The 12,051-nt window shown below is 38.8% G+C and overlaps 1 protein-coding gene across 1 annotated transcript in view; it reads right to left on the bottom strand.

Moving 5' to 3' along the window:
- LOC117040073 (ligand of Numb protein X 2-like) overlaps positions 1-12,051 on the bottom strand; it is a 39,794-nt gene that overhangs the window by 343 nt on the left and 27,400 nt on the right. Inside the window, exons 5-9 of the mRNA XM_033137618.1 lie at positions 9,365-9,733; positions 7,661-7,837; positions 4,599-4,773; positions 3,523-3,751; positions 616-774 (exon numbers count right to left, since the gene is read on the bottom strand). Coding sequence (XP_032993509.1) covers positions 616-774; positions 3,523-3,751; positions 4,599-4,773; positions 7,661-7,837; positions 9,365-9,733 — 1,109 coding nt within the window. The remainder of the gene's footprint in view (positions 1-615; positions 775-3,522; positions 3,752-4,598; positions 4,774-7,660; positions 7,838-9,364; positions 9,734-12,051) is intronic.

The following is a 12,051-nucleotide window of genomic DNA, read 5'->3' as shown; positions in this document are numbered from 1 at the left end:
ATATATGTTCCTATTGCTACAGCAGCAATTGGTCTGCACTGATTGTGTTAAAACATCAAGTACATTGCTTAGCAAAAAATGACAGACTTGCTAGTTAACCTTTCTAAATAATTAAAAATGTCCATGAGCCCAAAGAACTTGCCCATTGTGAGGTGGCTGTCCCACTGCATAATTCAGAAATCTGTCCATACCTCTAAGCAGCCTTCGTTACAGGCAAGTAATTAGGGAGAAATTAGATAATTCAACGCAGTACAGGAACACATGAGCTACTAACATGAGTTTGGCCAAACTGCGAGAGGCAGTGAAGGATAGGCGTGCCTGGCATGCTCTGGTCCATGGGGTCACGAGGAGTCAGACACGACTGAACAACAACAACAGGAACCCAACAGTTACCAACCCTCAGAGAGATTTATTTCTCTGCTAAAAATTGGTAATTTCTGTGTTTCTGCAACAGCTGTTATGGCATAAAATGCCCTCACCAGCCACTCTTATGAAAAACCCATCTGAATCTGATTAACTGGGCCAGTAGTTTGATCAAAAAGAGTCATTACATTGCAACATCAGAGATTTCATAAAGAATGCAAAAGTAATAGAAACAACAGTGTATGTACATACTTCAGTCTTCTGTCCCAGAAAGCAGGTGTTCCAGGCACAATGGTTTTAATGAAGAATGGCTGGTTCCCTTTGTTTTCTTCAAACCCACCAACTATGCTGAATCCCCAGCTCTCAGAGTTGCTTTTATGCAAGATAATATCTTGACAGCAATGGAGGTGACTGAAATAGAAAACAGCACTATTTGGCTTCCATACAGAATTCCCACTTTCGTTTTTTATGTGGAGACTGTATTAACTTTCACCGTTATGGCATTCCTGGCTTCACCCCATCTAGTGTTAGAGGAAGCTAAGCAGGAAATGCCAAGTCTGTGCTACATTTGAGCATTCCTTGAAATCAATACAATTATGAGATCATTGTCAGTAGCAGCACTGCTGCTTGAGAATCAATATCTGGTTTCTGGTGGATCATGCACCAGAAACAAAGACTGCATTCAGCATGCACGTTCTTTTATCGAAAGCAAATACGATGTTGGAAAAGGCCACCTTGATCAAACACCCAAATCAGGACCTTTTTTTTTTTGAAATGGCGTTTTGTACTAGACTTCAAATATATATAGTATATGTGTAACAATACAGGCTGGGGTGGATTCTCAGAATTAAAATGCCCTCCAAAGTTACAAAATTCCCGGTATTTGAGAATAAATTTTGGATCCCTTTCACCATCACAATATAATGTGACAAGTGAAGATGTAACACTGACCTACAAACTCTGCTTTCTAAACAAATGCTCCCTCCTCCCCTCTTTTGAAGCAATTTCCCCATACCTTAGTTCCGTCATAATACATGCAGGTCCCACTATCGGAATGCTCATCTGAAATCTCAGTTATCTGAACACAAAGAATTATACCCAAACCTCACTACACAAACAGCTGATTCAGATATCCAAAAAGTTGGACTTTGTCCACTTCCTTAATTGTGCTGGTTGGCAGCAGCCATTTCATGCAGAAACCAGGGAGGGAGGGAGGGAGGGAGGGAGGCAGAACAGACAAATCATGGATTAGAAATGTTCCCATGGGGAATAATGGAAATAGTCAGCTTGCTATGTGAATGCTCACACAACAAACAATTGACTGGCAACACATTGTGTTTGGAAAGTGATGCCTGAGTGTAATGGTTTGCAAACACATCTCAAACAACAGCTACAGTCACTGGTTTATAAGAGCACTATAATTTGTGTCAGTGCCCATGTCACATGAAGCTATGGTTAATAGCTAGAAAGGAGGTGAGAAAGGAACACACATCCAGGAAGCCTGCTCTAGCTTTGAAAACTATGTTATGCAGTGCTATGCCTGTAAAATGCTTAATTGTGACCTTGGTTGGAAATAACTTGTCCACTCTTTTCTCCAAATAAGATTTTCAAAAATATTGTAAAAACGTTGGGGCCAATCCAAAAGGAAAGGGCATTTTTTCTAAACATTTTGGAACTACCAAAAAATAATTATTGGTGATTCCTTCAAAATGGGTTGAAAGCCTTGCCCCCACACCCTATGAACAACTTGCTTGCTGTTTATGCCTTCTAAGATAGAAAAGGCATAAACAGTCCTCAAATCAACAGTCAAAGAGAGGCTGGCTATTGTTTCCAAATCAACACTCTCTACAGTCACTCGCTCTAATGCCACCCAACACTTCACTCCATTCCTCTTCTGTGAATCATGCCTCCACTAGCTCTTCCACATGCTGCAACTATGCCGTGTATTTTCGAAGCCCCACTCTACAATGAAGCAGCATCACATATTATGGACAAAGGAGAGAGAACTTGATGCAGGAGTCTTTGATTGGAAACTCACTTTTGTCTTTGCATCTGGCAGCATCTTCCTGGAGTATATTTTATAGCCTGAAGCCACAAAGGCCACATCAACTTGATGTTGATTCTGCCTTCTAAGACAGAGTGGCTCAGTTCAATCAAGATATGATTTCTAATCACTGGTAAACATAGGTTAGAACTCAAACCAAAACATTAGAGAGGTAGGAAAATATGGTTTATTTTAATAACTTTTTAAAAAGACATATTTAAAAGGCTTTTAGACTTTTTTTTAGCAAAGAAGCCACTCAAACATGTTTGCAGCTACAAACAAATATAAATCCCTAAACTTCAATTGTTAAACCAGTTAAAAGCAATATCCAATTCCATCCCACGAATAGGTAAGTCAGTGTACCAACAATCATGCACATTATTTAACATGCACATTATTTCTGTATATTTATTAAATCTTTTATTGCCAATAATTTTATTGTCGCCAATTTCCTTTTAAATTCAATTGTGTGAGTGTAATTGCTGTTCCTGCATTTTTTGTCTTGTCTTGCTATGAGCTTAAAGCTGAAATAAACTGATTTGAGTGTACCAACAAAATAGCCCACCTAGTGTATTTAAAAAAGCCAGCACTTGGCAACACAAATTAGCCTCCCAAAGCCATGGTAAGAAAATGGATATTTAAGGACTATTTAAATGAGCAAAGAGAGGTGGTTTGCTTTACATCAGTTGAATTCCTTGAATGGGGGATGGGCTGACTTGTTTGTCTTCCTTTGTATTCTGTGCTCTAAATTTTATAAATTTACTCTCACCTGCAGTTTCTGGGAAAAAGGGCAATGACCCTAACCATGGTTTGTTAATTCAGACACCAGGCCAAACCATAGTGAAACAACTTTTGGTTCAATCTCTTAGTCACTGATTTCTGAGTACATTTTACAATTTAAAAATACTTTCAAGCATCACTTTCCAAAGGCACAACTGGGAGTACTGAAAGCTTCGGTTTTCTTATGTGCTTTAGTTTCATAGGAAAGACTAATTGATAAAAGCAAGTGATACTTTCATTTACAATATTTTAACCAGAATAGATCATCTCAAAATGTAACTGACATAGCATTATTGGGAAAATTTCCCACAGTGACATCAAGCAGAAAGACTTACCTAGGCAATCCAAGCCACATGATCCAGAGAGGAGCCCAGCTAGCCCAACTAAACCCACTTTCCCTGGTATCTGGTGCCTCAGTAAATTCAGGTGTCTTTTCCGTTACCACAATTTCCAAGGCTTTCAATGTCACTGTATGCAGTGCTGCATTTGATTTCAGTGCAGAGACTGCTTCACTGTAGTTAAGATGAGTCAGATCAACATTGTTTATACTCAACAATACATCTCCTGTTATGTAAATAAAAAAGGACAAGTTATAATATAAAGCATTATATTTATAGGTAAAAAGGTAAAGGACCCCTGGATGGTTAAGTCCAGTCAAAGGCGATTAAGGGGTTGTGGCGCTTATCTCGCTTCAGGCCGAGGGAGACGGTGTTTGTCCACAGACAGCTTTCCGAGTCATGTGGCCAGCATGACTAAACCGCTTCTGGCGCAACAGAACACCGTGATAGAAACCAGAGTGCACAGAAACACCGTTTTACCTTCCTACCACAGTGGAACCATTTTATCTACTTGCAGTGGTGTGCTTTTGAACGGCTAGATTGGCAGAAGATGGGACAGAGCGGGAGCTCACCCCACAGGGATATATATACCTGTATATAAATATATATATAAAGACCATTTCTTTGTATAGCTATTTAAACCTTTGCAATTTCCTTAGTACAAAATGACATGGTACTTTGTTCTCTTCATGCTAGCCCAGGGGTCAGCAACCTTTTACAGCCGTGGGCCGGTCCACCCTCCCTCAGACCATGTGGTGGGCTGGACTATATATTTTTTTTTGGGGGGGATGAACGAATTCCTATGCCCCACAAATAACCCAGAGATGTATTTTAAATAAAAGGACACATTGTACTCATGTAAAAACACCAGGCAGGCCACACAAATAACCCAGAGATGCATTTTAAATAAAAGGACACATTCTACTCATGTAAAAACACGCTGATTCCTGGACCGTCCACGGGCTGGATTTAGAAGGCGATTGGGCTGCACCTGGCCCACGGGCCTTAGGTTGCCTACCCCTGTGCTAGCCCATGTACCAAATTTAAAAAGCAGGTGCTCCAAAGCATCTTACCTCTCTTAATTCTACCATCTCTGAAGAGGCATCCAACAGGTTGTACGCTAGTTACATAAATAGGGAGTTTATTTTTACTATCTCTTCCACCTCCAATGGTTATTCCCAGAGATTCTTTTGGCTCCTTCTTTATGTTAACTACCTTCTCTTGGCTGAGGTAACCTTGAGGGAGTGCCTGAAAGAGGGGAATGGAGAGAAATAACAGCATGTACCGTATATTAATGGGATAGCAAAAAACAGGATGTGGGGAGAAATAACTCCATGAAGCTATTGTTTAAAAACCCTGATATTTTAGGATAAGGAATCACCACTTTTTGCTATTTCTGCTCTCCCCCCCCCCCTTAAGGGCTTAAGGGCTGTGTGATGAAATGACTAAAGAGAATGGGAAATGGGTGGGAAGAAACCATTGGGGATGCACACTTTGTTTCCACCTTCAACCAGGCTTGTTTGAATTGCAAAAGGACCCCAGATGATACTACATATGGCTACTCAATATTTTAATGCACTGAATGAATAGATCATATTTGCCCTTGTGTGCACAGCATGGAGTAGTAACTGGCTATAGTATTTCTGCAGCATACACATGATTTTTGTGGTGTTATTTAATGGAAATGTGCTTCAAGTCATAAGAGTTTTAGCAGTCAGGCAGTGTGGATCCAACATGAATGAACAATAATCGTAATCAAAATTTGGGATATATATATATATATATATATATATATAATATAATATAGGAAAAGCAACAGAAAATGACAACTATATCAATCACATAGTGATTAAACTGCAACTGCTTTTGGATCACATTCTACAGGGACGTCTGCAGATTCCTACTAATAATTACAGGACAAAACCAATTAGTGCCTTTCTGTCTAACAGTGAAGCCCTCCCACTTACTCTCCCATGCAGTGGAAAGCACTTGGCTGGCATTTAGCCATGCTTTGAAGTTGGTTTGTTAAGACCAGCTTGTTTTAAACCAAAATCTTTGGTTCATTAATTGGGATTCTGTGAAAATGAAACTAAATGCTAGTATGAACGCAAGGCTTTTCATGGTTTTGTTCCGGCTTGTGCACATAGCACTAAACTACTGCAGTGTGAACAAACCCAATTACTACCAAGTTCCAATTAACATTTTCAGGTCACATTTAGGGTAAGATTTTTCTCAACATACTATGGTGCTAATGGTAATGATTGTTACAACCAATGTGAGGGCAGGTCAGTATGGAGCACCATTGAAAATCATACCTCTAACCCCAAATTAACCAACATCACCCTATACAACTCAAGAAAAAAGTGTTTTAAAAAGTCCAATCATCCTGTCAGGCCATGAGGAAGGAATGAAATAAAATGAATATAGGAAAGATAAATTTCTTGCACAAACAGCTTTATGACAGCATCAAACTATAAAGAACTTGATTGAAAAATTAAACCACATGAAAGGTTCTCAACCAGTTCAAGAAGATTTTTTTTTAACACATAAGACAGTTTAAACAAAAAAGAATCTGCAAGGGACTGGCATCAGAATGACACTCTATTCAAGTTCCCCTTACAAGAGGAGGGGAGAGCATCTGGTTGTGTTTCTATAAAGGTTGTCAGAGTGGCAGGTTTCAAGATTAATGTATTAATCGTCTACACTCAAAGCATAATCACAAAGTACAATTCTTGTGGCGTGGGGAGCCTGAAATCTATAGGGAGCAATGGAATTTAGCATTACTTTGTTTTAGAAATGTACTTTGCTCTTTGGAACAACTAAAACATCTTGAAAATCCTTCTTAGAATGCATTTTAGCAATGTGGAATAGCATTAGAGGTTTTTACAATCTGGATTTCCACATTTAAAAGATTGAATAATCAGGTGTTTACCAATTTATATTGTGGGTATTTACAACAGTTAACCAACAACAAAAATACAGTAAATGTAACAGATCTTTTTTACACACTCCAAAACTTATGAAGCTATTGAGGCCAACAGCTATATGTAATTAAACAGGTGATGATAAACACAACCTGTTCTAGTCCTACTTATGCTATTCAACCCTATTCTCACTTATTATTCTTATTAACCTACATAGGCTACTTTAGAGGAAGCAGCCATCTTCCCATCAGGATCCTTTCTCTCCCCTACCTTCACCAATTCCAGACACCTTCCACTAGCTTCTAACTGAGGAAGAATCTTCATTTGCTCCACATCAATCCAAATGGAGAAACTTCATTTTGGTAAAGGACAAGCATCCCCGAACTCAGCCCTCCAGCTGTTTTGGGACCATAACTCCTATCATCCCTAGCTAACAGGACCAGTGGTCAGGAATGATGGGAATTGTAGTCCCAAAACAGCTGGAGGGCCGAGTTTGGGGATGCCTGATAAAGAACCTTCACACTCCCCCTAACTGGTGGTTGGCATCTAACCAAATCTAAGCACTCTCAATCCTCCTCAAGCCAAAAACAACTTCCAAGCCAACTTATACTCCTATTCAAGTGTGCTTGGGGAAGAGGTAGGGGCACATGTGCCAGTCCCATCCCCAACACCCCATTCCTATGTTCAATGCTCTATTATTATTATTATTATTATTATTATTATTATTATTATTACTACTACTACTACTACTACTACAATTAATTTATTAATCACCTTCTAAACCATCATCTCAAGGTGATTTACACATAACCTTTCTGTATTGATAAATCAGGAACCCTGATAAAATTTTATTGACCCATTTTACTAGTATTGAAGACCATACTCTCAGTTAAAACTGAACAGCAGCATGGCCCAACAGGCCATGTGACCTTCATGAACCAAGCATGTCCTCTAGAATATGCTCTGGAATTTTCTGCAATGGAACACTGAGATGCTATGGCAAACACACAGGGGTTTCATCAATAAATGAGTCTATGGGTTGTTTTTTTTTTTAAAAAAAGGATTTGTTTTTAATATAAACCCATATTTTATCACTCACTGTTTGGCCTTTTCTCTTATCTGGTGGTGCTATTTGCATAATACTCAGTACTCAAGGAGGAAAGGAATCAAGCCAATCCCCACCCAAAACCAGAACTTAAAATCACCAATACCTTCTGATAATTGGATTTCCATCGATAATGATTCTGTTCAGGTCTTCTGTGATGGTGCACTGGGCTTCCCCCACTGCTACTGCTGCTGGTGTTTGATGTGCTGCCATCTTCAAGTGTTTCTGGGAGTTGTACACCAGACTGACGGAGAACAACAAAGTTTACTCTCGCTTCACAAGTCTGTCAAGAAAGCCAAAAAGGAAAGAAGCTTAAAATGCTAATGTTCAAGCAAGAAAATTTGCAGGATCTCTCCAGTGTGTCACTAGAAAAATTATAATAGGTAATTTGTATATTATAACGTACATATTATATATTGAGACAGAGTCTCAAACAAATATGTGCTCTTCTAAGCTGGCTTGGTCATGTACATAGAATGGAAGATGGCAGGATCTCCAATGGTATGCTCAGTGCTTTTTCTCTAGAAAACTAGTTGCCGGTACTCATCATGAAGTAGTTACGGTAAGTGCCACACTTTTAAACAATAAAAATAGAAGTGCTGGTACTGTGTACCCTTGAGTGCCCCCTGGGGGGCAGGAAGCACTGGCTATGTTTTACAGGAATCTGGCCTCAGGTACCAGGCCTGTTGGCAGACCAACTCTGTTATAAAGATGTCTGCAAATGTGATGCGACATGAAGGTTGGGAACATTAATTCCACCATATGGGAATCCCTTGCAGATGACCGCAGTGCCTGGAGACAGACAGCAAAAACCAAAGGAGAAATGATGGCTGGGAGGAATGCAGAGAGAAGAAACATCATGGCGTATCTGCCCCAGCAAAACCAGACACCTTCATCTGCCCCACCTGCAATAAAACATGTCTCTTCCATGCTGGTCTCTACAGCCACAACAGGAGCTGTAACTCTCCAACAGTTTGACTTTGCCCCCGATGGCACACACTTCCATTGTCTCTTGAGAAAGATGCCAACAATATTATAATATAATTATAATATGAATGCTGAAGTTAGTCTGGCACTTGGCTGCCAGGTTCTTTTAAAGTTCCAGTGCAGATACAAGACTGCCTCCCTCCAAATTATGGTTTACAAACCAGGAGACAACACTTGCTTACTCATATTTGAATCAATGCCTATCTAATAGTAAAACATGACATATCAAGCACAGGACAGCACTGCAGCAAAGTGGGCAGACAGAGTGGATTGATTTAAATATTCAACAGAAAGCACTAATTTAAAATCTTCGCTTGTATAGCTGACAGGTATTTTGCATTAAAACAGAAATGAGAGGGGCAAACTGTGAAATTAATTTATTTTTATTTCTGTGTCTATACATAGAGTATATGCAAAGACAACGAGCTGAAGACAGAACTTCCAAACGTTTGCAAAAGGAAGAGACAGATCACTGCTTTGTTGTGCGAGTTAAAAATAAATAGTAAATAAACCAGGTTCAATTATCATCAATAAAAAGATCCCACTTGCAGGTCTGGGAAAGAGATCTTTTCATATTACCAAGGCTTCCCTCTTGCAACATTTGAAAATTCAAATAGGTTATTAGAGTGTTGACTGTGGCACTCCTTAAAGCAAGTGGTGGGGAACCCTTTACAGCCAGTGCTGAATTCCCTCGTGGTTAACATTCTGGGGGCCAAAGACAAAAAGTGCCCATGGCAACAAATACAACACTTACCTTTGTAAAGCAATCTGGAGAGCCAAATTCAACAACAGGCCCAAAATTCCCCACCTGTGACTTAGTTACCTGGATTATCTGTGCAGCTGCTTCAGGAGTTCCCTGTCTTAGATCCTGGCCATTTATAGACAGAACTTTATCATTCTGACTAAGTTTCCCATTTTTGGCTGCCAAGCCTCCATCTAGAAGGTCCAGAATGAAAATCCCAGGCTCGTCTGTTTTTCTGATCAATTTGATGCCAAGGGGTTCAGATCGGTCTCTCTTTATAAGGGTAACATGGATCACTTCCTGGTTTACTGAACGGCTGGAATCCAGTTGCCCAGTTCTGGTGGTAAACCCTTTCTCTTGCAGTACTATGAAGTGAAACACAGCACAGCGTTGACGCAGTAAGGAGATAGCTTGAGTATGGGTCACGCTGCTAATGTTGACACCGTTCACCTTGGAAGAAAATAAAAACAAGGAGTTGATCACTATACTACTTGGTAAAGAGCCTTATACTATGATATCCTGCCCCTCCCTTCTTCCAGGAAAAAAAAAGAAAATATAGAAAAGCAATGCAGGGAGATTGCTGGCCCTTCACAGGAGCAGTTCATTTCCTCAATAATTTCTTTCATTTTTTTATCATTTCCCTTTTTACAACTGAAGCAATAAGAATAATCCAAATATAAAACACACAATTATTTTCAACTTCCCTTCCCCCTTCCATGGTTCATTTTATTAATTTATTTTCCATTACATATTCTAATTTCCCCAATAGTTTCTTTTTCTCAATTTTATATCTCAATTCTTACTGCTGAATTTACTCTTTTACTGTTAACTTTTTAATTTTTCAAATAGTCTACAAAACATTTCCATTCTTCTTTAAATACGTTTTCATCCTGGTCTCTTATTCTGTTTGTCAATCTTGCCATATCTATATATTCTATTAACTTCATCTGCCATTTTTTCCTTTGTTGGTATTGTATCTTCTTTCCACTTCAGAGCATATACCATTTGTGCTGCTGCTGCTGCTGCTGCTGTATACATAAAAAGTGATTTCTGGTCTTTAAATACACTTATGTCTATTATACCTAAAATAAAAGTTTCTGGGCTTTTAACAAATGTCTTTTGAAACATTTTCTCCCAGTTCATTATATATAATATCCCAGTAAGTCTTAACTATTTTCATGTGTAACATGCTGTATTTTTTTAAAAAATTCCATAGTTTCTCCCATGCACTCATATCTATATTATGACCTATATCTCTTGCCCAGTGAATCATAGTTGATTTTACCAGTTCATCTTTTGTTTCCCATTCTAATAATAACTTGTACATTTTGTAAATTAAAACCAACAGTGGGTTTCCAGAATTTAATACATGACAGTAAATAAGCATGATGTTATAGTTCCAAGTTTGGAATTTCAAAACTGCCTTATTTAATTTGTAACTGCATTCTCAGCAAGAATATTCTTCTTGTTGAGCCCCAAAGGCATTTCCTAAACAGGAAGTTTATCTTTTGGAAATATGATTCAGACATAAAAACTGGAAGTCCTCTCAAAATATATATTAATCTGGGAATAATATTCATTTTGAGAGCATTAAAGGTAAAGGTAAAGGGACCCCTGACCATTAGGCCCAGTCGTGTCCGACTCAGGGGTTGCGGTGCTCATCTCGCGTTACTGGCCGAGGGAGCCAGCGTACAGCTTCCGGGTCATGTGGCCAGCATGACAAAGCCGCTTCTGGCGAACTAGAGCAGTGCACGAAAATGCCATTTACCTTCCCGCCGGAGGGGTACCTATTTATCTACTTGCACTTTGACGTGCTTTTGAACTGCTAGGTGGGCAGGAGCTGGGACCGAGCAACAGGAGCTCACCCCGTTGTGAGGATTTGAACCGCCAACCTTCTGATCAGCAAGCCCTAGGCTCTGTGGTTTAACCCACAGCGCCACCCAAAGGGTAAGGTTCAATGACTCCCATTTGTCTATATCAGAAGAAATCTCTTTTATTAATTAATTTATATTAAGTTTAACTATCTGTACTATATCTCTTTGTATTAGGATGCCTAGATATTTAATATATTCAGAACAAATCCGGAACTGATACTCCTTGAAAGAATGTGTAATCAGATTTTGACCTACTGACATCAATTCCAATTTGGACCAATTAATAGAATAACCATTTATTTTACCAAAAGCATCAATCGTTTGCATCAAAATGGGAATGCTAGTCTGAGGTTTCGAAATAAACAATAAAATATTGTCAGCAAATAAAACTAATTTATATTTGAATGTATTATGAACTACACTGTAAATCTCACAATGTTGTCTAATAGTGCAAGCCAACGGGTCTAAGCAAATGTTTAAAAAAAGCAACGGTGAGAGTGGACATCCTTGTCTGGTTCCTCAGGCCTGAGGAAAAGTGGTAGACATAATACCATTCACTTTGACTCGATGTAAGTGCTTCATACATTACTTTAATCCATTTTATGAAATCCAATGGAAATTCAAATTTAAGTAAAGCTACTTCCATATACTGTTTATAGATTTTGTCAAAAGCCTTTTCAGCATCTAGTGATGTGATTACAAATGGGCTTTATTTTTATTTAGAGCTACCAAATCCACCACTAATCTAATATAATCTGCAGTTTATCTTGTTTTTATAAAGCCAGTATGATCACTCTTGATAATCGCTGCTATTACCTGCTGAATTCTATTTGCTAGAATCACTGTTAGGATCTTTGTATCAACATTGATCAAGGATATAGAGCAATAATTTGT

Source organism: Lacerta agilis, chromosome Z (assembly GCF_009819535.1).
Source record: "Lacerta agilis isolate rLacAgi1 chromosome Z, rLacAgi1.pri, whole genome shotgun sequence".
NCBI lineage: Eukaryota > Metazoa > Chordata > Lepidosauria > Squamata > Lacertidae > Lacerta > Lacerta agilis.
Note: the sequence above shows the minus strand (reverse complement) of the source record. Positions and strands in the feature narration are given on the sequence as shown.